The sequence below is a fragment of the Carettochelys insculpta genome, chromosome 1 (assembly GCF_033958435.1).
Source record: "Carettochelys insculpta isolate YL-2023 chromosome 1, ASM3395843v1, whole genome shotgun sequence".
Lineage (NCBI taxonomy): Eukaryota > Metazoa > Chordata > Testudines > Carettochelyidae > Carettochelys > Carettochelys insculpta.
In genome coordinates this window covers 56,014,591-56,040,971 of record NC_134137.1, presented here as the reverse complement: position 1 = coordinate 56,040,971, position 26,381 = coordinate 56,014,591, and the positions used below count along the sequence as shown (strand labels likewise).

Sequence of the window (26,381 nt, the reverse complement as noted above, 5' to 3'; positions counted from 1 at the left end):
TTTGTAAAGAAAACCCATGCTTAATTTTTTCAGAAAAGTTATGTTAAAATCACTTTAGAAATAATAGTATAGTTTACACTGCTATAAAGCCAGCCAATTTAATTCATACATTTAATACATTTAAGTATGACAGGCTACAATACATATGTTCTTCTAATATGACTAAAACTTACCCTGCAAAGTGTTTTCTAATGTAGTACTCAGACTTCCATTTAAAAAAGACATTCCCTTCTCTTGTTTAAAAACTTCTACTATAAATTCTCAGACATTTTGTACGTGACTCCATTTTTCTTCTAAACTGGCTCAGTTCTCTAATTGTTCTCCACCTCTCCTCTCAATACAATGAAGAAATTTAAATTATATCTGCTGAAGTTTTTTGTGGAAAATTAACGATGATAATTCTTGTCTCTTCCTTCTGATTTACTTTAATAAAAGTCCGTACAAGGCAATATGAACCCAATTGAGCAGTGTAATATGCAAATTTAACAAAGCTATTGGTTTTCACATTTAGGTACACCTGATAAGCTACTATGAGGAATATTAGATCCAATGTATGAAAAACAGCAGTTTTATTTGTAAACCTCCTTAAATTACAAACAAAATACCACTCTGCTATTTAGCAAAGGAGTTTAAAAATTGCGTAGGCTTTTGTTTTCTCTTTTTCATTCAAGTCAGATTTTTTCCCCCTCACATATAGGTGCTCTTGACCCACTTTGTTGCTACAACTGTTTATTATTAAAAGATAAATTGACAGCTCCAAGAATAGTTAATCATATTTCCCTGAGGTAAGTACCTGTGTGTGTACTCAAGCCCAGCCGCAATGGAGAGATGGTTTAAGTACACACATATATAAAAATAAGCACTACACTGGCCCAGAGAGCATTGGTATGACTGACTGACCCAATAGTAGGGTTTGTTATTGTTGTGAGGAACCTGTATAGAGTATCTTGCTGTGCTCGAAATTCTGCTCTCTTGTCTCAAGCTCTAGACTTTTAGAACAACAACATCAACAAAAAAACCCCCATGTTTTTTAAAAAAACAAAAACAAAAACAAAAAACCTCCTTCCCATGCCTTGAGAGAGGATAATATTGCACTTAGTTCTGGTAGGAAAATTGCTTTTTGTAAAAGTATCTATTTCAAGCTTTCATATCCTGAAACACATACCTCTTTACATCTTTTTTTTTAAGCTCTTAGTAAAATAAAAGAACAAAAGGCCACGGAACTGTGTAAGGAAGTAAAATAGTGCTCCAGTAACTGTTTTAAAAACTATCCCTGTCTTAATCTTTTAAATTATTTAAGCACCATCTGGGAGCCTTATCCTGAAGTAATAAGAAACCTCTATTTTTAAATAACCACATATGAGTGTAGTTATAACTTCCTTGTAATCAACAGGACATACTTGCTCTGGTCATTATTAAAATTGCTTTGATGGGAAATGCTGTAAGAGAACCCCTAGATCTCATATGCATTGTTCTTCAGCAGTTGGTGTGTCTGGCCACCAAATGGCAGTACTCCACTGCACTTAAAAGAGAGAAATGTGTGAATCTGGCATAGAAAAATTAATTTGCACGTAGTTGAATACCACACACTCAGATGAATTTATTTGGGTCTATTCATAATTACTTTAGTTGTTAAAATGGCTGTACCTTTAAACCTGATTGTACTGAAATACTAGGATAACCATATCTCTCTGTCCCAAATATGGGACAGGGAGATATGGGGAGAAGGGGTGCCTTCTCCTGGCTCCACTGAGGCATGAGGAACCAGGAAGCAGGCAGCAGCTGCTTGTGGTCCTCCCAGCTCCCTCAGCCTCTAGGAGCTGGGAAGCTGCCAGTGCTCCCCTGGCTTCATTGAACCTCAGGGAGGCATGAAGTGGCAGGCAGCCAGTGGTGCTCCCCTAGCTTTGCCAAGCCTCAGGGAGCTTGGGAGGGAGGCGGCACCTTGGGTACTGGCCCAAAGCCTTGGGGAGGTGGGAAGTAGGAAGCAGCCACTGGTGCTCCCACAGGTTCCCAAAGGCGCAGGAAAGTGCAGGGTATGTGAAAGTTTTACACAGAGAAAGCTCATAAGTTTGCTCTCTTTATCAATGAAACAGAGAGATACACAGCTTTGGTTTGATAATATACACAAGTATTTTATTAATTATAAAAGGTAAGGTTTAGATGAGTATAAGTGAAAGCAGACAGATCAAAGAAAGTTACTGATTTAAAATAAACAAAAGATGGTAGCTAAGCCTGGTACACTAAAGCTATGTCTACACTAGAGAGTTTTGTAGACACTTCTGTTGACAGAGAGGGCTTCCAGCTCACTGGGCAGCCCTGTTTGCAGATCTTCCAGTCAGATATTCTGTCGACAGAGGGCTGGGCAGTCTGACTGCTCTCTGTTGACAGAGTGGCTTGCTCTGTCAGTCTGCTTTTGTGTGTAGATGCACTCTGTCGACAGAGTTTCTGTCAACATAACTCTGTTGACAGACATTATTGTTGACTGATGCTTCTAGTGTAGATGTAGCCTAGGAAATTTGTTTCAACCTTGATTTCTCACTCTAGTGCTCATTTCAGGTAAAATTCTTGAAGTCAGAGCTGATCTTGCCTCTGGCCTGAGTCTACCTGCTTCTGTCCTCATTGGAGTTTCTATGTTTTCAGGTCTCCCCATGTGCAGCTTCTTAAGGTGGGGAGGCCATTTCAGAGCCCAGCTGAATATGATCATTGCTTTCTTCCCATTCCTTAGATAGAATTTCCCTGCTGTGGAGAGTCTTTGTTCACTTTTCCCCACTGCTGTGGAAAAACACAAAATTCAGGATGGATTCCAGCACCAGGTAGCGTGATCCCATGTCTTCAAAGGACCAACCAGAGTTTGGGCTTACAGGAAAAACAAAATCATTTAAAGATTCTTGTCCTGAGCACCAGGCTTTTAAGGCCCCCAACTACCACTAATTGCTTCACTAGAAATTCTTGATTAAAAGGCAGTTTACACTTCATATTTCTAACTTCACATACAACAATGATACATGCACACAAATACAATGTACACATGTAGGGGATCACAGGCTCTTAAATGACATGTTACTTGACCTGTTTTGCATAAAGACTATAGAAGTTATGCATATTCATATTCAGAACATAATTTCATAAAAAGATGGGGGCAAAAGTGTCAGCCGCTTTTGATACAGTGATGATAATTGAAGTCATGAAAATAGATGACCTCACCCTGGAAAGAGATGAAGGCACCAAGGATGTAACTCTGTGAGACTGACAGAGTAAAGTTGGTGAAATTGAAAATGCCAAAGCATGCACTGAGGGAGTAACGTGAGGTGATGGAAGAGCCATTAAAAGGAAAGCAAAGAGAGTTTCAGGTAAGAGATATGGTCATCTGCATCAAATTGGGATACGCTATTTGAGGATGGAGAAGAGGAGTGCCAGAAAGAGATGGCTATTGCCGTTTTTGAGTTCTTTGAAGTGAATGAGTTGAAAGGTGGACTCCAGAGATCCAAGAAAAATTCTTGTATTTGGTGATATCAGTAGACACACTGATGCTATGGGAATAAAAACCATTATAAGAATGAAGGAATAGCTAGTTGTGGTGAGGAAGTAGAGAGATCCTGCAGTGCTCAGGTGGTCAGGCTGGATGATTGTGATTGTCCCTTCTGACCTTAATGTCTGTGAGAGACAGTTTGCTGAAGGAGATTGCTATACAGAGAAAGAGGACAGAGAGACCGAGAGAGAGACACGTGCTAAAGGAGGGCTGAGATTCCCTGAGGATAGGGAAGATTATGGTATCTTGAAGAAAACGAATGTTGGAAAGGACATTCGAGGCCTAGAAGTCAGTACCAGAGGCTTTATTAAATGAACATTACAGAGGGAAATAGAATTTTAGTGGAATGCAGGGGTTGAACACGGGAGTTACAGGAAATTAAATGGGGAAGGAAGAACGGGGTATAGTCAAGGGCTTTGAGAGAGGGCAAAAGTTAAATCTGATTCAGAAGGGGAAGCAAATCCAGTGAAGTAAAGCAGAGGCCTATACAGAAAAAAGATCGGTTTTTGGTTAGAAGATTTCATAGTCCTTGCAATGCTCATTTTTCATCTTCAGCCATGTTATCAGTCAGTGCATTACTGCACTGGAGCACCTGCTGCCTGTGCAGCTGCTGAAATATGCTAACTTCTCTTTGGGACAACTTTTGAGTGTGAATAGCTGTCATTTATACATTGCTGCTTACTATGAGTCAGGGGTGTGGTCTGATATAAAGAGCTTGAACTGTTTAATGCTTCATTTGGAAAGGCCTTTTACAATAGTAGTTCTTAAACTCAAGTGTTCACGGATAACTCCAAATGGTGACAATTTGCGAGGGAGTGTATTATATTTGGTGGGATACCTTTCTTTCCTCTCCTTTCCCCCCAAAAAACTCTTCATGCAAGTCCTACTTCATGCAGAAGTCTCAGGGATAGTAACTATAGTATCTTGTAGTGCTCACATTTCTGACAGCTTCTCCCCTAGTTGGCTATAAAAGATGTAAACTTCAGATGGCTGATCTGAAAAATTGAAAATATGATTAATTATAAATCAAACTGGTTTCTCAGAAAAAGATAGTGACAAGTTTACAGAAAGCATGATCTCACTGACATTCCCTCTTTTTAAAAAATAGGGCAGGGTGCTCTATAATTTAGCAACAGAAGATGAAGCAGGGGATGATAGACTGGCATGAAGTACAGTCTGGAGTAGAATTCCTTTGCCTTAGAAAGACGGCTGCTCACTGAAAAAACAAAAATGTTGTTTTAAAGTAATGTGTGCTATCAACAGCACTGCGATGGACCCTACTCCCATGCTTTGTTGAAAAGAGTTTATGAATATCAATATGTACAGTCTTCCCCTGCCTTACGAGGGTAATTCGTTCCTGAAAAACCCCTCTTAGCGTGAATTCTCGTAAGTCAAAAATGTAATTACCATAAATCTAAATGGGAAAAATTTTTGTGTGTTCCTGAGCTCCAAAATGTACACCCATTTATGCTAAAATAACCCCAAATCCCATTAAATCCGGTGCAAGGGGGCGGGCAGGGCAGAGCAGGACACGGGGAGGCAGCCCGGCCTGAGAGCAGCTTAGGTTAAGTGGGGAGGGGGCGCTGCCAGGGGCTGGCCGCGTGGAGAGCTAGGCAGGCACAGGGGGCCCCCAGCTGGTAAGGGGCGATGCCTGTCTCATGTGGGGCTTCGCAGTGGAGAGGCCCTGCCAGCAGCGGTGGCAGGCGAGTCAGGCGCTAAATGCGAGGGAGCGCCACAGACAGCAAGTGGCACCCGAGGCACAGCTGTGCAGGGCAGGTGGTGGCGGCCCCCTCGCTGCCCGGGGGGCTGAGCAGCAGCAGCAGGGCTGGGATGAGCTGCACAACCAGCATCCACGTCTCTCAGAGCGGTGTGATTTATTGCCGGGACTTGGACGAGTCTGCCTCCCCACACCAGACTGCCGCCCTCTCGCAGGACACCGACGCCGCCCCCTTGCATGGCCTTTTCGTCAGGACCAATGCAGCCGACTCCATCCCCTCGGTGCTTGCCTACCAGAGCTGCCAGCCTCCGAATCGGTCGTTGTAAATGTGAAGAAATGCCTCGTAAGTTGAAGTTGGGGTATTAAATGAAACTCTTCATAAAGTCGAATTCTCATAACTCAAATGGGCATATCTTGGGGTATGACTATAACTTTAGAAATGCTTTGGACAAAATACCCTTTGTAACTTATAGTTTTTAATATTATAATCTGCTAGATCGGTAGGTTGGTTTTCTGTGCAAGTATTATTTTTGTATTTGAAGTTGTAAGTATTGTCTACATATTTGGTTTCCAACTGTTTGCTTCTGTGAAGACCTCTTCAAGTGGTGTGGCTACCCTTTTGTGAGAGGGTGGCTTGTTAGATGAATAGCAGTATTTGACTGACAGAGGGCCTTAAGAGGTGCCAATCCTCATCTAAAGTACTTTGCTGTGTGAGTCCAGGCCAGCAAATAGGCAGTGACTGATAGCCTAAAAAGGAAATGGACAAGTGACTTATGTGACAATCTGCATCTTGGAGTATACTTTTACGCAAAGGCCGTGGCTACACTAGCCCCCTGCTTTCAGAAGGGGCATGGTAATGAGCCACTTTGGCAGATGCTAATGAGGCACTTCCATGAATATGCAGTGCTTCATTAGCATAGTGGTGGCCACGTGCATTTCTTTGAATCTCATGCCACCCATGTAGACAGGGGCCTTTCAAAAAGACTCCTTGGACTTCAAAAGCCTCTTCTTCACAAAACCAAATGGGAAGAAGGGGCTTTTGAATTCAGGGGGTCCTTTCGAAAGGCCCTGCCTACACAGGCAGCATGCGTTGCAAAAGTGGCACTTTCGAAACGTGCATGGCCACCATTATGCTAATGAGGCAGTGCATATTCATGGCAGCACCTCATTAGCATCTGTCGAAGTGGCTCATTACCATAACCCTTCAGAAGGGAGAGGGCTAGTGTAGCCACGGCCAAAGAGAACAATGGTATTTCCTCCACATGGGAAAGGTATAAAGAGGGTCATGAGGACTCTTCCATCTTTGTCTTCAGCCTGCCTTGGAAATTGTCTGGCATACCCTGAGAGGGAGAGAGAAGTTTACAATGAACTGGAGACCCAGGTCAGGATAAGTTCATTTCTGCTTGAAGCTTTCTCCTGATAAAAGAGCAGCTGTTTAGAGAGAGAACTCACATGTAATCAGATTTTTGGTGGAACAGAACTAGCCAGGCATTTTATTTTGGTAACTCACTTTGATCTGTATTAATTTATAACCACTTAAGTCCTACTGATTTGTTTAATAAAACGCTCGTTTATAATCAAACCCACTGTAAATTGTTACTACCTGGGGAGGGCTACCACTGTGCATGTCTCCTTTCCATTGATAAAGGAAGTTTACCTAATGAGCCCTCCTCCATGCAAAAGATTTGCACAGGAGAGACAAATTTATTTGGGGTTTTGATCCCATTTGAGGGGATTGATTTCCCAGGTGCTATGCCCTAAAATTGCATCCTCCAAGAGTTGTGGTAAATCAGCATCTGCAATTGCTCTGCAGGGGAACAATAACCCCAACTCTGTGCCTGGGCTGAGAGGAGGCCAGAGGTTCTGGCCCAGCATGACAGAATGGTGGCAGCCGCAGAGAGCAAGAAAGTGGGTATCAGTGGCATGATCTGCACACCAGGGATCATCCCAAGGAGTCTTCTGTGACTGCACCCTGTCACAAGCACAAAATGGAGGACAAGGAGATTGTCAGTTATTGAAGTAAGCAGCTCTTACAATTGAGAATTGTATCACTGAGCTCTCGGTCCTGCTTCAATCTGCTCATCAGTGAGATCAGGAAGAAATTTATTTTTCTGGTACAGCAGAGCACAATTAAGTGCCCTCTTAAGGGCGGGGAGGCTTGATTACATTTGATTGGCATCAGGATAGCAGGCCATTTTGGCTGTTCAGTATGGAAATGCACAGATCTGTGACTCCTGATTACGATGATGGTGACTTGTGCTGATACAACGTGAGGGTGTGAGATTGTTTGAGGCATTAGGCTAATATGTGACACAACAAGCACCTGTTACAGATACAATTACTGTGTAGCTTTGGCTGTTTTGAACCAAGCGATACCACCAGTAACAACTGCTGTTCATTTACAGAGGGCACTCTTGTAAAGAGAATCTCATTATATATTTAAAAAAAAAAAACCTGCTTTGCTGAAGAGCTTTCACAGCTTGATGATGCAATCGTCACCATGGAGATTTCATTCCAAGAGAAGGGAGTGAATTCTATACGGTTCTGCTTTTCAAATGTGTAAATAGCAGATACTTTCTAATGCCTTTTGTCTAAATCTCTTCCTTGTATGATAACTTGGGCCAGAATATAGAGAAGGAAGTCCGTATATGTTAATAGCAATTTTTTTTCATAAACAGCCTGATCTCTGGGGATGAGATGTTTGTAATGGCAGATCAATGAATTGGGAATGAATGAAAGACTTTGAGCCAAAGACAATAGAGAGGGAAGCATTCTAACCTCAGATTTGAGAGCATTATTCAAACACACAGCTCTGTGAATTCCAGTTGGAATCTGATTCTCTTTATTTAGCAAGGAGCTGCCTTTTTATATCCCCCTGTGGTCTGCATTGATGGCAGCAGACAGAGATTGCTTAAAAATTTACATTTTAGTGTGCGACGTAACACTTCTTGGAAGCATTGTCCATACGCGTGGGCATCTTGTTTCACAGTAATGACCGGTAAAAGAAGCCAGGTGCAAGCTGATTACTCTCCCATTCAAACAAAGCTAAGAAAGCATGCTGGATTTATAACAGCTGATCACATTGCCTGTCTCTGGCATAGGACTTCCCTTGAGAGACTATCTTTTGACTCATTTAAAACAAATCTGCTGAAATACATACTTTAGGGAGCAGTCTTTCATGTAGTGGGGTGATGAACAAGATGACATTAAGAAGTATCTTCTATCTCTGAATGTGTGGTAGTTATTCAGAAGCAGACACTGGATATCAGAGTTACAGTTTTACCACCATAATGCATTACATGGCACTATTGACAATCATTCAGCAAAGTGAATTCAACAGATTTTTCAGGGTTGGTTTATACAGCATTTTGGAGTAAGTCTTCCATTTCACGTGGATGATCTTGAGCTAGGAGAGCTCTAAAAACAAAACAGCTGTACCTTGGGCTGGATCTTAAGCGGTGAAGCCTACCCAGGGCTTTACTTAAATTGGGTAGCTTACTTTGTTTATAGCTTAATCCTATTCCTAATAGACTTCAGTTAAATCAGTCTTAAACCATGTTTACATTGGTTTCTTGGAATTTCCATTTAACTAAATGGTATTTAAATTATATCTCTAGTAAAAGCGGCATGATTGTGTGTAGACGAACTCCAAATAAACTGATTACTGTTACTTATTTGCTAAACTCCGTTTCTGTGCTTAGGACTGTAGAAAACACAAACGTAAAGTCAGCCACTACCTCCCAAAAATTCAAAACCTGGAAAATACACACTCAGGAAACAAGGTCCAGTAGCCATAGACTACTGGGATTTCTTAAGTGGATTCTAAAACTCAGCACATGTCTGCATATTGTGGTAGGGATGGATGCTTTCAAAGAAACTTGACTGTTCTGTCCAAAACCCCTTGAGTTGTCCCCCTGGTGTCCTGATCATGCCACTGACACTTACCTTCCAGCTCTCTCACCAAGACAGAGAACTGGGGTTACTGCCCCCCTTTCAGAATAGCAAAGACACCGTACCAGTTCAGCTTTGGGAGGGCTCAACTCTAAGGGTTCGGGCCACAAGAAATCAAATCCCCCAGATAGGATCAAAACCTCCAAACAAATCCAACTTAAGCCCACTTAAAAGTTTTACACAATGAAAGCTCATAGGTCAACCCCCTTTATCAATTAAATTAGAGAGATGATTACTGGTTGCTCCTCTTCTGTGGTAACAGTATTGCACTTGAACAAAAGTGTTTTTATTAAGTACATAAAGTAGGATTTAAGTAATTGCAAGTGAAAACAGACAAGTCAAAGTAAGCTGCTGAATTTAAAATGAACAAAAAATGCTTAGCTAGTCCTAATTCATTAAGAAACTTGTTATATGCAAATTCTTGCCCTAAACAGCATTCTTACTTCAGGTAAGAGCTTCAAATCTGAGTAGATCATTAACTTATGGCTACAGTGTCTTTAAAGTTCTTTCTTATCCTTGTGGGGTATAGCAGGCAGTTTTTAAAGCCAGCTGAGACAAAGACTGATTGCTTACTATTGCTTAAGTAGACTTTTCCCTGTCGGCGATAAGGGGGAATTGTTAACTTCTGTACCCGCCCTGGGCAGCTCCAGCTAGCGATACTGGAGGTGAGGCTCCCACTCCAGCTGTTCAGATCCTCAAGGGCCTGATATGGTAAAGAGGGATGGCGGAGACCCAGCGAAGTCTGGCCGCCCCGCCCCTCTGCAGACCACCCCACCCACCTCCGGTAGGAGGACCCGGGGTCGTGCACGTACCCTTACCGCTGTGAGATGGAACTTCCCCCTGGCAGGCAGTGGCTGGCTACTAGGGTAAAGTCGAGGCAAGGAGGAAGGCTTTAGGTGTAAACTCAATAAAGTATTTATTAAAATGGCCAGCAACGAGCTGACAAGCAACAGTACTCAAAGCAATTTATAATAACAATATTCTATCTAGTCACTTACAGTTATAATCATTAAAGGATCCATGAAGTCAACCTGTAATTTGTTGTTTATTGAACCAGAAGGCAAGATGAAAGGTAGTTAAAGGAAAGGCTAAAGGTATAAGGTATAAGGAGCCTTGATTGTTTAGCTCCGAGGGGGGGAGGGCGCTACACCTCCCCCAATACGCTCCGGCCGGGTCGCTACTCCGACCAATTGGGGGCCTAGGGCTGTGCCTCTGAGTGTGTTTGGCCTCCCCAGCTGGAGCTTGGAGAGTTAGGACAGGAAAAGGAAATAGGATAGGTGCAGGGCAGACTCGGGGAACCGGGAGGCTGGGCCTCCACCGTTTCAAGCCACCTGCACAACAAATAACAAATATAACTATTAAGTGAGTACTAATGGTTGACTATAACAATAACTAATTTAAACTATAACTAATTTGAACTGTAATTTATGAACTATTAATACAAGTGTACAGCTTTTTCTATTGTCTTTTGGTTATTGCTTAATCTTGGGCAATCAAGCCCAGCCCTAGGGTCAAGCCCCTGGGTGCAACCCTTCCCTGGCCCTGGAAAGGGCGCGGCTGGGGTGCGACCCCGAACCCCCCTGGTAGGGGACCCAGTACCCAAAGTGTCTGTGGTAATGTGAAATGTTTAAAATGGAATGTCAGAAAGGTCCCGGGCTATGCCACAGGCCTATAAGTAAGTTACGTGTCCGTAGACGGAGATCCAGTCCAAGTAAGTGAGTCACAATCAGTTGTGGTGTCCAGTTAGATAGGTGGTCATGATGGCGGCAAAGGCGTTGAAGCCGCAAGATGGTGGAGGCGGCGGGAGCGCTGGTGCTGCTTGGCGACGGACCCTGGGCTTTGCAGCCAGGTACGCAGTACCCCGCCGCTAGGGCAGGGCCAGTTAGCCACCTGGCTGCTCCACCACAGGGTCCGCTTGCTGCTCCCTCGACACAGATGCTGCGCTGTCAATGAGGCTGCAGGTGGCAATGGCACTGCGGCGGCTGGTGGGCTCTGCCAGCGTTCCCTCAGGAGCTCTTCGCAAAGGCTTCGCTCTATTGAGCTGACCTGTGAGTTCAGCGGATGCTATTGCTAGCCACGCTCCTCTCTGTGGTAGCAGCTGTTATGACAGCTAGCTCCCAGGGCCACAGAATGGTGGGTGGCACCTGAATTTATAGAGCAGTCTTATAAATATTTATGACATGATTATCATATGTGAGTTCTGTGCAGGTGGTTTTCAAATAGGTCCTCCTCTTGGCCAAAGGTGCTAGAAGTTTGCACCTGGGGCCAATCGGAGGGCTCTATTTTGAACCTGCTGCTATGAATAATTCATGAGTTCAGGTTACCAGGGAAACCAACTGACACAGAGTGACCATTGCAGGGGACTGCTAAATGGCAGCCTATGTAACTTTAGATTCTACCTGTACCTGCATTGATGTTTAATGGCCAAAGGCTTGTTTCCTCTGGCCCACGGGGACAATAATGCCCAAGGGGTAAAAATCCCTGACATTCCCCAGAGTGAGAATCTTTTGTTTGACATTCCCCATTCCCATGGAAAATTACCAGATGGATTCCAGTATCAGGTGGCACAGTCATATGTCTTTCTAGGGCCAACCACAGTTTGGGCATACAGGACAAACATGACCATTTTCAAGTAGTTGGTTTGCACACTGAATCATTAAATACCAAATATCACTAATGGGCCTCATTAACGCATTTGGTACTATAAACAGATTCACACTTCATATTTCTACCTTCATTTACAAGAATGATACATGTGCAAAAATAGGATGTGCACATGCAGTTGATTGTAACATTACAATTGTATTTCTCATGAGGTATTTAAAGTTTTGTTGAGTTCTGCATGTTCATAAAGCATAGGGGGAGCCCCATGACAGACTGAAGAGAGGGGTATGGTTTTGTAAATGTTTTTAGGAAGAGTATGCCATGAATGGAGGCAGTGTGAAGAAAAAACATAGAGTTGGAAAGTAGGAAGTGATGGCAAAGGTGTATGTGAGGCTGGCATCATTGGTGGAGCATATGTTGAAGGGGAAACACAAAAAGAGGTGAGCTTGTACATACAGGCTAGTTCTCCAGTGCAGCGTGATGAGTGTGGTATGAAAACTTACATGAAAATGCAGTTGTGAAAGATTTGAAGTAAAGGACAAAATATTAGATGTGTAGGAACTTAAGTGGTGAGTCAGTGGGGAGACGCTAACTCCTGCATTTTTTTCTGGTTCTGATCTAGGCTGAAGTATTTTGTGTCAAAAATCTGACTTTACAAGCATGGTGAAAAGGTGTACAACTACCCATTCGTATTTCAGGTTCGCCATGTGTACAGATGGTTATCTTTTAAAAATTCTCAAGCCTTTTATATTTTGCCCATGAGGTATATAGTACAATGGTACTGCATGAAAGATGTACAACCACTGGCTTTCCAGTCATTAATGTTTCTTTGCCATCTGCTTAAAAAAAATCTCTTGAGAGAACCTCCCGCCCTCAGTAGTTAATTTGGTTGTGTAGAGGTATTTTAATGCAGTAGACACTGTAGGCAGGGGTTCCCTCTTTTCATGATAAGGGAATGTGGGCAACTCTCTTCTTCTTCTCCTGACAACCATTGCAGATCCTCTTTCTACCATAGGCCTTCTTCCAGTCTTGTCATCCTGAATTCACTGCCTCCCTTCCCTCCCCCCTGAATTATAGAATTTCTAAAAGGTGAGTCTGATCCCTTTGCTGGTTGTATACCACTGCTGAAAAAATGAGCACCATTCATAGAACTCTTCTGTCCAAATGTTGGTACAAAAATATTTAGTTGTATGGTATTAGAGAAAATTTTTAAAAAAATGTGGTCCCAAATTCTTTGCCAGATGTGAGGCAGCCAGAAAGAATATCATGGTTTACCACATTAAAAAAAATAAAGTTACCAGGGGTGAAGATTTTGGAGTTCCTAAAAGGATATTGCAAGCAACTGAACTTAAAAAAAGCTCTTCTCTGATCTAATCTATATAATTCACACTATATTCTTTGTTTTTTCCCCAAAGGTAATTATTTTTTTTTCATTTGTTTTTAGAAGTTGTCAAAACAGGATCAAAAAGGCCACAAGACTGAATTTGGGAATATTGTCAGTGTTCTGTTGGGTGATTAGTAAATGACTGTAGAGAAGGGAAACATTAAACCTTTTATTTAAAGAAAAGATAAGAGTGAATCTAATGAAATACGGCTTCTGGTAAGGAGATCTCAGTTATGAACACTCATCCATGAGAGAAGGCTGAAAGAACTGGACTTGTGTAGTTTAGACAAGAGAAGACTTAGAGGAGACACTGATAGTGATTTTCAAATACCTAAAAGAGGGTTACATGAAGGTTACAGTTCTGAGTTTCTATATCTGTTCTTGGAAGGATTTTGTAAAAATTTTTGCTCACGTAAAGTCAGATCCCTGGCTGGTAGTGACTGGATTGCTCAGAAGCATGCCTGACAGTGTTTTTCTGCGTGGTGCCGTTTGGAGAAGGTATAAGGGATATTGGCAGAAAATATGTAATGATCAAGATGCCCCCCCCCCACCGCTGTCATTTAGCCCAAAGAAACTGACAAGTCATATCTTCATTGTCACATAGCTTTTGTTGGATCAGCCACAGTAAATTTTGCCTGCAAGAATGTTGCTGATATAACTGCTGTCAAAGAATATGAATATGAACTGTAAACATAATTAATTATCCAGTAGCTACTGAATGCAATCTCGTATATAATCAAAAGGATCTAACATCAGACATAATGATATATCTTATAGTAAATGTGACATTTACATCATTCTGCCTTCTTTAGATCTCTCTTCCAGCAGTGTCCATAAAAATGTTTCTTACTCATAACAGATGGTCAGAGCACTGCTTTGAAATTTTTCTGGAGTAGAATCTCTGTTGACTTCATTATATTAGAAGAGTGTTCATGCAGACATAGACTGGAGAACTTATTGTTGTAATTAGTATTATGAAAGATCCCATGTTGAATCCATTGCTTTCCTTTTCGTTTACAGGTGATGTGCCTTCAAGATTTCTTTGGTGATGATGACATATTCATTGCCTGTGGACCAGAAAAGTTCCGTTACCAAGATGATTTCTTGCTAGATGAAAGCGGTAAGAGGGTGGAATATTTTTAAAAAGAGACAAAATAAAGTGGGAGGCAACTTGCCAGATGTTATTTGGCCCATAAAATAAGGCCAGAATGGTAATAGCTGAATATACAACAATAGTTTTACACACAACATTAGGATGCCTGGTCTTTAATTTTGATTTCTAATACATAAAACCAAAATAACTGAAAACTTACAATGAGGTTAACCAGGGCCAATTTTTGAGCATTGCCCTGCTAGACCCAGGGTTGCGAGTTCAATCCTTTGCCATTTAGGGATCCTGGGCAAGTAGATTTAAAAAAAAAAAATCTGGTCCTCCTGTGTGTGCAGAGGACTGGATGCAATGACCTCACAAGGTCCCTTCCAGTTCTATGAGATAGATAGGCATATCAGTTAGCTCACAACAAATGTCCATCTAAAACCAAATTAATAGAATTTTTTTGTAGGAAATGAGGGTGGTGTGCATGGATAAACTCTTTTTTGCATGGCGTTTATTTTAAATCAAATTTGAATTGTTGTCATGGATCTTGTACCAGTCCTTTTTGGATGTAAATTTATTGTAGTTTGACATCACACAAGAACTTATATTTGTGTCTCTTCCTCCCAACTCTTCCCATCTAAATTCTTGGAATCTGGATTTTGGTAACATCTCTAACCTTCTCCATCCAAATGCAGAATAATTATTTATGTGCACTGAGGTGTGTCTGAATGTGTGCCACTGACACAAACAAAAAAGCTAGCCGTGGGTGCTCTGCCAGTCAAATGAATTTCTGCTAATTTAGAAATCTGTATTTCTTGTGAGTAGCCACACAAGCATATGGCTTACAGGGAACAGTGCCCAGGAGTAACGTGAAAAAGCTGTATAAGGAAACCAGTCAATAATAAATTAAAATGAACTCCCCTAAGAAAACCAATGAGATCAGTGTTTCATTGTAAAGTATCTCAGAGTCTGATTGTGTAACTTCACTTGTGCAAATAGACCTTAGAGGAAAATGTTTCTCATCTGAGCATGCCTACCATCTATTAAAGTTTGTTTCTGAGTGGCGGACCAAATATAACAACCAAGAAACTGAAAGATGTTTTGTGTGTAAGGAATAACAAAAACAAAACAAAAAAAAAGTTGAAAATTCTCATTCATTCGTGATGTAGACCAGGACCTGACAAAAGGGCTTGCTTTTTCATCTCCCTATCCACATCCCCCGCCCCGCCCCATGAGTTGGAAGAATATCTCTTCAGTGCCTTTTTTCCCCTCTTTTAATAATTTATACCAGACTAGCTGAGTCTTGCAGGACAGTCCTTTGGTTAGAACAAGGGTGCAAGGCCTGGAAGTGGGTATGGGTGGTGTAGAGGATTTTGGGATGAGGGGCAGGTGTGTAGGAGGGGGGTGCAGCATCTGGGAAGGGAGTTTCTGACCTGGGGGAGGAGAGTGCAGAGGCTTTGTACAGGAACCTGGAGCAAGAGAAGGAGGCGACCTGAGAAGCGGTGGGGAAAGAGGCTGGGGGAGATGCCTGCTGCAGCCCCATGCCTCTCAAAGTGTCTGGCCTCTCCATATACCTCTCAGTGCTGTATGGGTAAGGAGGAGTCGTTCTAGCCAATGGAAACTGAATGACTGTTCTAGGAGCAAGGGCAGTATGAAAACTTCTCCTCCCTTCCTCGTCCCCCGGGGTATGTGGCCCAGAGAGGTACACGGAGCACACAGCTGCTTTGAGCAGTGTGGGACTGCTCCCTGTCTGAAGGTCCTGGTGGTGCAGGCTGCAGAGCTGGATCCAGCCCATGAATCATATCTTAGCTGCTTCTGGGTTCACTCCCTCTGGGGCACCTGGTATTGGCCACAGTCAGTGGGCAGGATACTGGGGTAGATGGACCTTTGGCCTGACCCAGTATGGCTGCTCTTATGGAATAAGGAGACATGCCTAGATATTCAATGCAGATATGTTGAAAGATTGCTTATCTTCTCGTCGATGTATATGTGTAAGATATTCAGCATAAAACAGAAAAAAAAATCAATTGTACAGGTTGAACCCCTCTAATCTGGCAACTTTGAGACCCTACTGGTGCTGGAGGAGAGACTTTGCTCAAGAGCAGAAAGTCAGTTTTGTCTTGCAGCATTACCAGCTCTTCCATTACTTACTGGGCTCTTAGAAGACATGTATGAGTAAATCACAGATAAGTAACAGAACAAAACACTGAGAGTCAGGACTAATGGCTGTAAACAAACTTTATGGGACCACAGGAAACTGGTCCATGCCCAGGGTAAATGGTCATTCAGCTAACGAAAAATCATGCCAGATTACAGATGCTGCTGGATGAGGGAGTTCTGGATTAGAGAGGTTCGAACTGTATTTGTATGACTTAGTGAATATAAACATGTTTTTTTTTTTCAATTGACTTATCTGGATCCAGCTTTATAAGGTTTTGGAGGGTGGGGGAAGTCCTTTGTCATGTAACAAGCTGGAGGATGTGTGTGGCTGAAAAACAGATACATGAGCAAAGAGGAGTGATATTCTGAAGCACGTGTATACACTTGCGTGCATAACCTTACATCTCTAGAATTTTCGTTATAGAGTTAATATGGGCATTTTACACACAGATTGGCCAATTCTACACTCACATGTACCATAGCCTTGCCTGTGCTGTAGTAAGGCAACTATTGAACAGCAACAGATAAATCTTGGACAGGAGTGGAAGAGGCAAGAGAAGTTTGGTAGGCAGTGATACAGTTGCCAAAGTTATAATGTAACCGTGACAGCAGTGCTAACACTGCCCTTACTCATGTGAAGAGTAACCTTCAATGACCAGCACCTCCATTTTATCTCCTGTGCAGTTGCACACTGTCTCGTAGTGCCATGCCGTGGCCTTTGTACAATGCTGATTTGGAGGGAAAAAATGTGGTTATAAACATGCCAAAACGCCTTCAGGTAGATATTTTGTGGGCAGGTTATTTGCCAGAGTGTTGACTGACTTGGCCTGAATTTTTATAGTTCAATTTGCTCACATCTGTCTGCAAGAAAATGTCAGTTTTTGGAACATTTACATTAAACCTTTATTGTCCATGTACATAATAAAAATGAGCTGTAAATCCTCACTTGCTTGTGGAAGTTTACCAGAGTGGGGCACTTTGGTTCTCCCGTAGGGAGAGGTTTTATGGGCAGTTGCAGTTGTTATGTTAGGAGTTTAGTAAACATAATCAAATCTGACTCTGAAATACATTCTTTTAATTGCAAGGTGTGAAGTTTTGCAGCCAGTTAATAAGTTCACTATTTTGGGGGGGTGAATTCAGCATCCTAAAAACTTAAATAGCCTCCACTAGATGGCTGACACATCCACCCACACTTTTCACAGATTAGTTTCTCCGAGGCCTCACAACTGGTTAGAAATTAAATAAATGAAATTTCAAAAAAGTCGGTTCTGAAACAGTGCAAAAATTATTTGTTGAAAGCCTGAGTTGCAGTAAGATGATTGGCAAAGATGCGTTTCACTCCAAATGGGATTTGAATTGACAGGTCTGCCTCCGCTTCCCTAGAGTGATGCTGGAGGTACCTCTCTATTAGTTTTTTCTCTACATTTTCAGGACTTCCTGATTATAGCCAGATCAGAGATACCATAAGAATATCATTTGTTTCTTTGGCCTGAACAAAGGAAGTGAAGAGGAACATGACAGGCACAAACTGAAGGTGGAGGGTGGGCAAAATTCGCAAAGGTTTTTTGGTTTTGGTTTTTTTGTAACTTCAAAGTTCTACTGACTTTTATTCCTATTTTAGTGGAGAAAAATCGTCTGTCTTCAGCTCCATGTTGTTCCCCTTACTTGTTTTTCTCATGTGAAAAGACATTATATATCCTTAGTGATCAACAGATGGTGCTCCATTAGTTAGTCATCCTGCGTAGAGGAAAATATGTAGCCTCTTGTGTGTGTTAAGTGCTTTGATTTACTGTGCCCTGACATTAATTTCTAGGTGTGGTATTCAGATTTCATCCTGTTTAATTTAACAATAAACAAAGACCCCACTATTGGACTTCCTGGCAACCATGTTACTACTTGATCTAATTGGTAGCTCACCTTTCTGTGCAAAACAGTATACCTGAGCCAAAGATTATCAGTGGAGTTTTCTTAAAATTGAGGAGTAGATGTTCTTCGTTCTCCAAATTTCAATATGGAAACAGTCTTTTCTTCTTTATTTGACTTTATTTAAAAATGCGGAACATTCTGATTCCTATGTACTTTCTATATGTAATGCAGACTGGCACTTTGTATGTACTAATTTGTGCTGTATTACCTTGCAACATGTACCCACAAAGGCAGCAAAGAGCTGAAGGAGCTACTGTCTGGGCAGCCCATATACTTCAGGCAAAGAGTTCTATTAACCTAGTTTCTGAAGTTAGTTGTTTGATAGTAACAGGATTGTATAGCAAATGGAAAGAAGCTCAAATAACTTTTGTGCCTTACCTTGGCTTTCCCAAATACCCGTGCACACAGGGTGCCATCTTGTGAATACAAAATATTAACAGAAACCATATGCTTTAAAATCTCCTTGTTTGGAACTCTAGCTTAAAAGCTTGTGTGGCAAATGATTAAACAAAGAAAAAAACTGACAATAAGTACACTCAACTGCAATCAGATTATCAATCCAATAAGAGACTTCCTTATTTCTCCATCCCTTGTTAGTCTTTCCAATTTCAAGTGTGTCAGGTACCTTAGAATATGTCCACAATCATCTTTGTGGTAGAAGCATGAATTGTTCACTGTTTTAGGAACTTTTTCAGAAATGTCACATTTTCTTTGCTGATGCGTGAGGAAGGTGGTGTTCTTAGTCAATAATGTAACTAAAAATAATAGAGTAGGGGCCAGAGGACAGCTTGTTCATAGAACACTAGAACTGGAAGGCGCCTCATGAGGTCGTAGAGTCCAGTCCCCTGCCCTCACAGTAGGACCAAGCATCATCTAAACCATCTCCAATAGATACCTATTTAACTTGCTGTTAAATGCATCCAGTGATGGAGATTCCACAACCTCCCTAGACAATTTATTCCAGTGTTTAACACCCTCACAGTTAAGTAGTTTTTCCTAATGTCCAACGTAAACTTTCATTGCTGCAGTTTAAGCCCATTGCTCCTTGTCTCTATCCTCAGAGGCCAAGGAGAACATTTTTTCTCCCTCCTCCTTGTAACCCCTTTTAAGATATTTAAAAACCACTGTCATGTCCCCTCTAACTCTTCTATTTTCTAAACTAAACAAGCCCAGTTCTTACAGTCTCCCTTCATAGCTCATGTTCGCTAGACCTTTAATCATTTTTGTTACTGTTCTCGGGACCTTCTCCAATTTCTCCACATCTTTCTTGAAATGTGGGTGCCGAGAGCTGGACACAATACTCCAGTTGAGGCCAAATCAGCAATGAGTAGAGCCAAAGAATGACTTCTGGTGCCTTGCTCTTAGCACTCCTATTAAGGTATCCCAGAATCATGTTTGCTTTTTTTTTTTTTTGGAACAGCATCAAACTGTTGACTCATATTTAGTTTGCGGTCCAGTATGATTCCTAAATCCCTTTCTGCAGTACTCCTTCCTAGATAGTCTCTCCCTATTCTGTATATATGAAGCTGCTTTTTCCTTGCTAAGTGGAGTACTTTGCATTTGTTCTTATTACGCTTCATCATCTGTGCTGGTTAGGCCTCAGCGGGCGTATTGTGTCCAGTTCTGGGCACTGCAGTTCAAGAAAGATGTGGAGCACTTGGAGAGGGTCTAGAAAAGAGCAACATGAATGATTAAAGGTCTAGAGAATGTGGCCTATGAAGAAAAGCTGAAAGAATTGGGCTTGTTTAGTTTGGAAAAGAGAAGATTGAGGGGGGACATGATAGTGGTTTTCAAATATCTAAAGGAGTGTCATAAGGAGGAGGGAGAAAACCTGTTCTTCTTGGCCTCTAAGGAAAGAACAAGAGGCAATGGACTTTAAACTAAAGCAAGAGAGGTTTAGGTTGGACATTAGGAAAAAGTTCCTGTCAGGGTAGTCAAACATTGGAATAAATTGCCAAGAAATTGCCATCATTGCTGGAGATATTTAAGAACAGGTTAGATAGATGTCTATCAGGGATGGTTTAGACCGTACTTGTCCTGGGCAGGACTCGATGGCCACTCGAGGTCCTCCAGTCCTAGTATTCTGTGATTCTATGATCATGTTTTCTCAGACCATTTCTCCAATTTGTCCAGATCATTTTGAATTATGACCCTTTCCTCCAAAGGAGTTGCAACCCTCCCAGTTTCATACCATCTGCAAACTTAATAAGCATACTCTTTATGTCAATATCTGAATAGTTGATGAAGATATTGAATAGAACCAGTTCGAAAACAGACCCCTGCAGAATCCCACTTGTTATGTCCTTCCAGTGTGACTGTGAACCATTAATAACTACTCTCTGAGAATGGTTATCCAGCCAGTTATGCATCCCACCTTGCAGTAGCCCCATCTAAGTAGTCTTTGCCTAGTTTATTGATAAGGTTATGTGGGAATGTATCAAATACCTTACTGAAGTCTAGGTATACCACATCCACTGCTTCTCCCTTATCCACAAGACTCGTTATCCTGTCACAGAAAGCTATCAGATTGGTCTGGCATGATTTGTTCTTCATAAATCCATGCTGGCTGTTAGCTATCACTTTATTTTCTTCCAGATGTTTGCAGATGAATTCCTTAATTACTTGCTCCATTATCTTTCCTAGCACAGAAATTAAACGGACTGGTCTGTATTTTCCTGGGCTGTGCTTTTTTCCCTTTTTATAGTTGGGCACTATATTTGCCCTTTTCCAGTCTTCTGGAATCTCTCCCAACTTTAATGGCTTTTCAAAGATGATAGTTAAAGTTTCCGATGTCTCCTCTGTCGTCTCCTTAGGTATTCTAGGATACATTTCATCAGGTCCTTGTGATTGCAGACATCTAATTTTTCTGAGTAACTTTTAACTTGTTCTTTTTTTGTTTTATCCTCTAAACCTACCCCCTTCCCACTAGCATTCACTATGTAGGCATTTCTACATCAGACTTGTTCATGAAGACCGAAAAAAAGAAGTCATTAAGTATCTCTGCCATTTCCAAGTTTCTTGATATTGGTTCTCCTTCCTCACTGAGCAGTGGGCCTACCGTGTCCTTAGTTTTCCTCTTGCTTCTAATATATTTATAGAATGTCTTCTTGTTACCCTTTATGTCTCTAGCTAGTATGAGCTCATTTTGTGCCTTTGCCTTTCTAATCTTGCCCCAGTATACACATATTTTTTCTTTATATTCATGCTTTGTCATTTCTCCTGATTTCCACTTTTTATATGACTGCTTTTTGATTTTGAGATCATGCAAGATTTCCTGGCTAAGCCAAGGTGGTCTTTTACCATACTTTCTACCTTTCTATGCAGCAGTATAGTTGGCTTTTGGGCCTTTGAAAAATTGCCAACTCTTTTCAGTTGTTTTTCCTCTTAGTCTTGCTTCCCATGGGACCTTACCTACCAGCGCTCTGAGTTTACCAAAATCTGCCTTCCTGAAATCCCTTTTCTCTATTTCGCTGTTCTCCCTTTCACCATTTCTTAGAACCATGACCTCTATAATTTCATGGTTACTTTCTTCCAAGCTGCTTTCCGCTTTCAAATTCTCACCCAGTTCCTCCCCGTTTGTTAAAATCAAATCTAGAACTGCTTCCTTCCCTGTAGCTTTTTCCACCTTCATGTTGACAGAGAGCTTAAAGTGCTGGAGTTGTACAAAGTCCCAGTTCCAGGTCTTCTTTTTAGTACTGTAAAAGATCAATACAAATTTTTTTGTTTGGTGAGGTAGTATGTTTAATTTTCATCTGTAGCTGATGTAGGTTCAGCTTTGAAATTATAAGCATCCTACAGCAGAAGTGTGAAAGTCTTGTTCCTCTCCCGTTGAGAACCCTCCCATACAAATGCTACTACAAAACAGGACAAATTTATACCTGCTGCCATTTATCAAGAAATACAGAATGGCTGGATCCAGAACCAAGTTCAAATCAATTGACAAGACCAGATATCGATAAGGTAAACTCTGGGGAAGAAATAAAACTGGCCTCAGTCTCTTTGAAACCTATTTCACTTTGAATTGTTGGCTAGTGTGAATCTTTAGTCTAAGTTCTTTGTGCCAGCAGCTTCATTACATCCTCTTGCGAGGAGGAAACATTGTGCCAGGAAAATCAGATTATTATTTCACAAAAAATAAAATTAAGGTGAGAATTATCAGATTTATACCTTGTAAGCCCCTGTAACCTTGAATATGTCCTTCCTGTGAAAAGGAGAAAAGGAAATCAATCGAATCTCCGTCACCACAGATTTAAAGAACACAGGCTGAGGTGTTGAGCAGCATTTTGTCTAGAGTTAGGAGCTGATTAACTCTCGATGCCCCCATCAGAAATGTACACTTTGGCAATGGGAAAATTACCATGGGTTCTGGGGACTTGGGGATATAACTGTATTTTAAACAGAGGTATACATAGAAAGTTTTCCAGTGTGGTATGACGTTTTAGTATCTCATCAACAGCCAGAACTGAGAAAAAGGAGAGCTAGAGGGAAAGATTCTATATATGAGACAGATGCAAACTGGAGCATGATGAGCTTAACTTTTACTGTGTGTAGGGAATGTCTGTTTTAAGAGAACATTTACTTCTCACTAGTACATTTTCTTACATGATGGCAAGACTGTCCCACTCTAACGGTTGTGTGGCATTATTGCCTTGGTCAGGTTTTTGTTGCATTGAAAAATATCTTGGATTGCAGTTAGTTGTATAAAAGAATGAGCTCAAGAGAAACATATGTTAAAATGTTAGGAGCAGACTCTTAGTGCTTTTTATGTAGCTGTTGATATATTATTGATTATTCTATTAAATAGAGGCCCTTTGCCTGGTCAGGACTTATCCACTAGTATTTTGATTATTTTATAAGTTTGTTTACTTTTTGAATGCTTTATTCAGTCATGTAAATTTCAGTATTCACTGTACCTGCAAGCTATTTGCTTTGACTGTGCCTTTGACTATTGAGAAATCCCTCTCTCAATATTGAATTAGTCATCACTATTTCTATAACGTACTTCGCCTTTTAATCTAACACAGTTCCATAGAAATATGGAATTAGAAGGGACCTCTAGAGAACACATAGTCCATTCCTTTGCGCAAAGGCAGGACCAAATATACCGGACCATCTTGACAATCGTTTATTTAATTTGTAATGAATTAGCTCCAGTGTTGGGGATTCCACAACCTTCCTAGCTATTTGTTCAGTGATGGAATGATCAGTAAGTTATATGGCACTGGCTCTGCTCCCTGAGTTGATGATTAAATGTTTTGTCAACAGGAGGAAGGACGTCAATGAGCCATATGGATACTTAACAGCCTGCTCCTTCAGTCTCACTGCTTGCATGCATATTTACATAGCTGATACTTTCTATGAATATTTTTGTGGGAAAAAAGTTACCTCTGTCTAGTCACAGAAAATTATTAACATTTATATTGCTGTAACCTGTCATTGAAGCCAATCATGTAGGACTGTGGTGTTGAAGCTAACTCACTTGTAGGTTGAAGCAAAGTTGAATATTTTTGCAGTAATCACCAGCTTACTTAAAAAAAAAAAAGTCTGAAACATTAATCAGTAAAGTACAGCTTATCAAAAACCATGTTCATTTCTATGAAATATTTTGAATGAAATTATATTTTAAAACTATTAAATGAAAATGTTGTCAATCCTTTTGGTCAAAAGATCAAAAACTCTTCTGAAATCAAACTGTTTTTTGCAAATGCTTTCAATTTTGCTGCAACACCATTTTTTTTTTAAACTGGAAAAAGAATTGGTATAAAAATTTCGACCAGGTTTAAATAAAAGGAAACAAAGGTGACCGTGTACTTAGTGTGAGATCAGCCTTTGTAGTGAAAAACCTACAGATGTTATGACATGGATCTATTAATGGCAAAAATGTAGGCAGAATGTATTTGTTTTATTTGTTTTCATCATGTTATGCAGCTGAATGTTTTGACTTAACATTTTGTTCTGTTTCATATCATAACCTCTTGGAATTTAATTTAGACATTGGGATATTAGAATTAGTTTATGATCAGAGGAAAAAGCACATTCACTGTGAATGAGTAGTTCTTTCCCCCAACATTAAGAATCTGGTATTTTCAAATTAATAATAGGTGATGATCCTGTTTTAACTGCCAGTTCCTTGCATAAACTGATGGGTGTGGCTCAGGATAAAGCAAATAAAACTGACAGACAGATTTTCCTGTGTGGTGTGTGTACCCGAACCTTTAATTTGATCATGTGATTACTGTTTTTGCACATGTGACTTCTCATTTTGCAGCCTAAGTGTGTCATTTATGGCTTATGGCCCATTCAATTGCACAAAACAAGACTGTTCTGCCCTTTCTCAGGTCAATGACTCCTGGCTATGTTAAGCTACTTTGAGTGGGCTTGGGAGGACTTTCATCCATCCTTTCATTTCAGATTGGTAGGGTTGCAAAACAGAAGGAAGAAAAAAAAAGCCCACCAAGTAGCTGTGTTCTGTGAATTAGCTATGACTCAAGTCTCCTCTGGGGCACTGTAAGCTGTTCAGTAGCTAGATGGTATAATTGAAGCATGAGGAAGCAGAACAAACTCCTTTGAGTGATGGTCCCTATATGGATTCCAAATGTGGGTGTGCATGTGCTCTATGCTGGAGCTAGAAAGTTTTTGTAACAGTGTCCTTTGACCCATATGTACATTGTGTACCCCTAATGTTCTCAGCTGAGGCTATAATAGGCTGAGCAGGTCAACACTTTTCCAGTTCCTTTTTACCACCACATGGCCTGAGCAGGACATCCCTGTTCCATCGCACTCTTAGCTTTGCTAAGAGACTGGTACTCCGTGCATCGGTTTTTTTTGGGGGGTTTTTTTTTGTACCTAGTTGTAGGTAGCTGTTTCACTGAATATTGTATGTGTTTGTAGTTGTTATGGTGAGATAAGTTAACATAGTTCTTCATTACCCTCCACCCTCCCAGGTCTGTGCCCCAGATGTCAGGCTTTAGAAACTATGCCTCTCCCACATTATGGCCTACTGTACTGTGTACACGATCCTCCTCCCCCATATGGAAGAACAGGCAGTGCAGTGTTTTGTCACCAGAACTGAGAAACCCCTGACTCCCTACATCTCTGACTTGGATATTTTGAGGTCCTGTAGATGCAAAGATAGCAAAAGTCTTGAATAAGAGCACTTTTTTTTTCGAAACAGAAATAGCCACAGATTTTTTTTTTCCGGTCAGAATTCTTTGAGAAAAGCATAATTATTCAAAATTATTCATTAGCTTTTAGAACATAACAAGCTAGAGGCATACGAGGATAACATATTCATCCTTAACATTAGAAAAGCTTTAATGAGTATTATCAAACACAAAGTCTAGTACACCAGTGGAGAGTCAAAAGGAACCTGGAAAATATTTCAGAGTGCTGAAATCAGACAAACATCTGTACTTCATGTGCACTTCAGAGTCTCTCTTTCTATCTCTCTCTCTCTCTCTCTCTCTCTCTCTCTTTTTACTGACACAGATAAATACATTGTAACATTATTGCAAAGATTTTAATACAAAAGCTCTGCATACTGGCTCTTTAATCATCCTCTTTTAGTATGTATTTTGGAACACTAATGCGATAGCATGTCTTTCCAAAAAACAAATCTAGTGTGTTCTCCTTTCCGCCTCCATTCCACTTACAAATTAAGGGTGATTTATCTCAGCTCAGTGTGTCTTTAAAACCAGTTACTTTAAAAGGAACTCTTCACATAGCATAGCTCACTACAGGCCTGTATGCTAACGGTTCTATGTGGAATATTCTAAAGATGCCTAAGAATTAAGAAGGTTTCCATTTGCCATGGCATTAGACATATAAGTGGTGGGCAACGAGAAAGCAAACCAATTTAAATCTCTTGTGTGCGTTGTTCTAGCACTGTAACTGGAAGAAATGTATGACATACAATAATTTAGGGCTGTGACTGATAACCAGCAGAAAAACAAGGCAAGAGAGTTTCTAATGAAGATACATGGTCTGAGAGGAGGAATTGTTTTGGACACATATA

At 40.9% G+C, this 26,381-nt stretch overlaps 1 protein-coding gene across 7 annotated transcripts in view; it reads left to right on the top strand.

Annotated features, from left to right (window-relative positions):
• Positions 1-26,381, top strand: part of DCLK1 (doublecortin like kinase 1) — a 335,634-nt gene that overhangs the window by 168,684 nt on the left and 140,569 nt on the right. For all 7 annotated transcript variants that reach the window (XM_074982397.1, XM_074982389.1, XM_074982406.1 and 4 more), the window contains exon 3: positions 14,206-14,305. In XM_074982397.1, the coding sequence (XP_074838498.1) occupies positions 14,206-14,305 (100 nt within the window). The remainder of the gene's footprint in view (positions 1-14,205; positions 14,306-26,381) is intronic.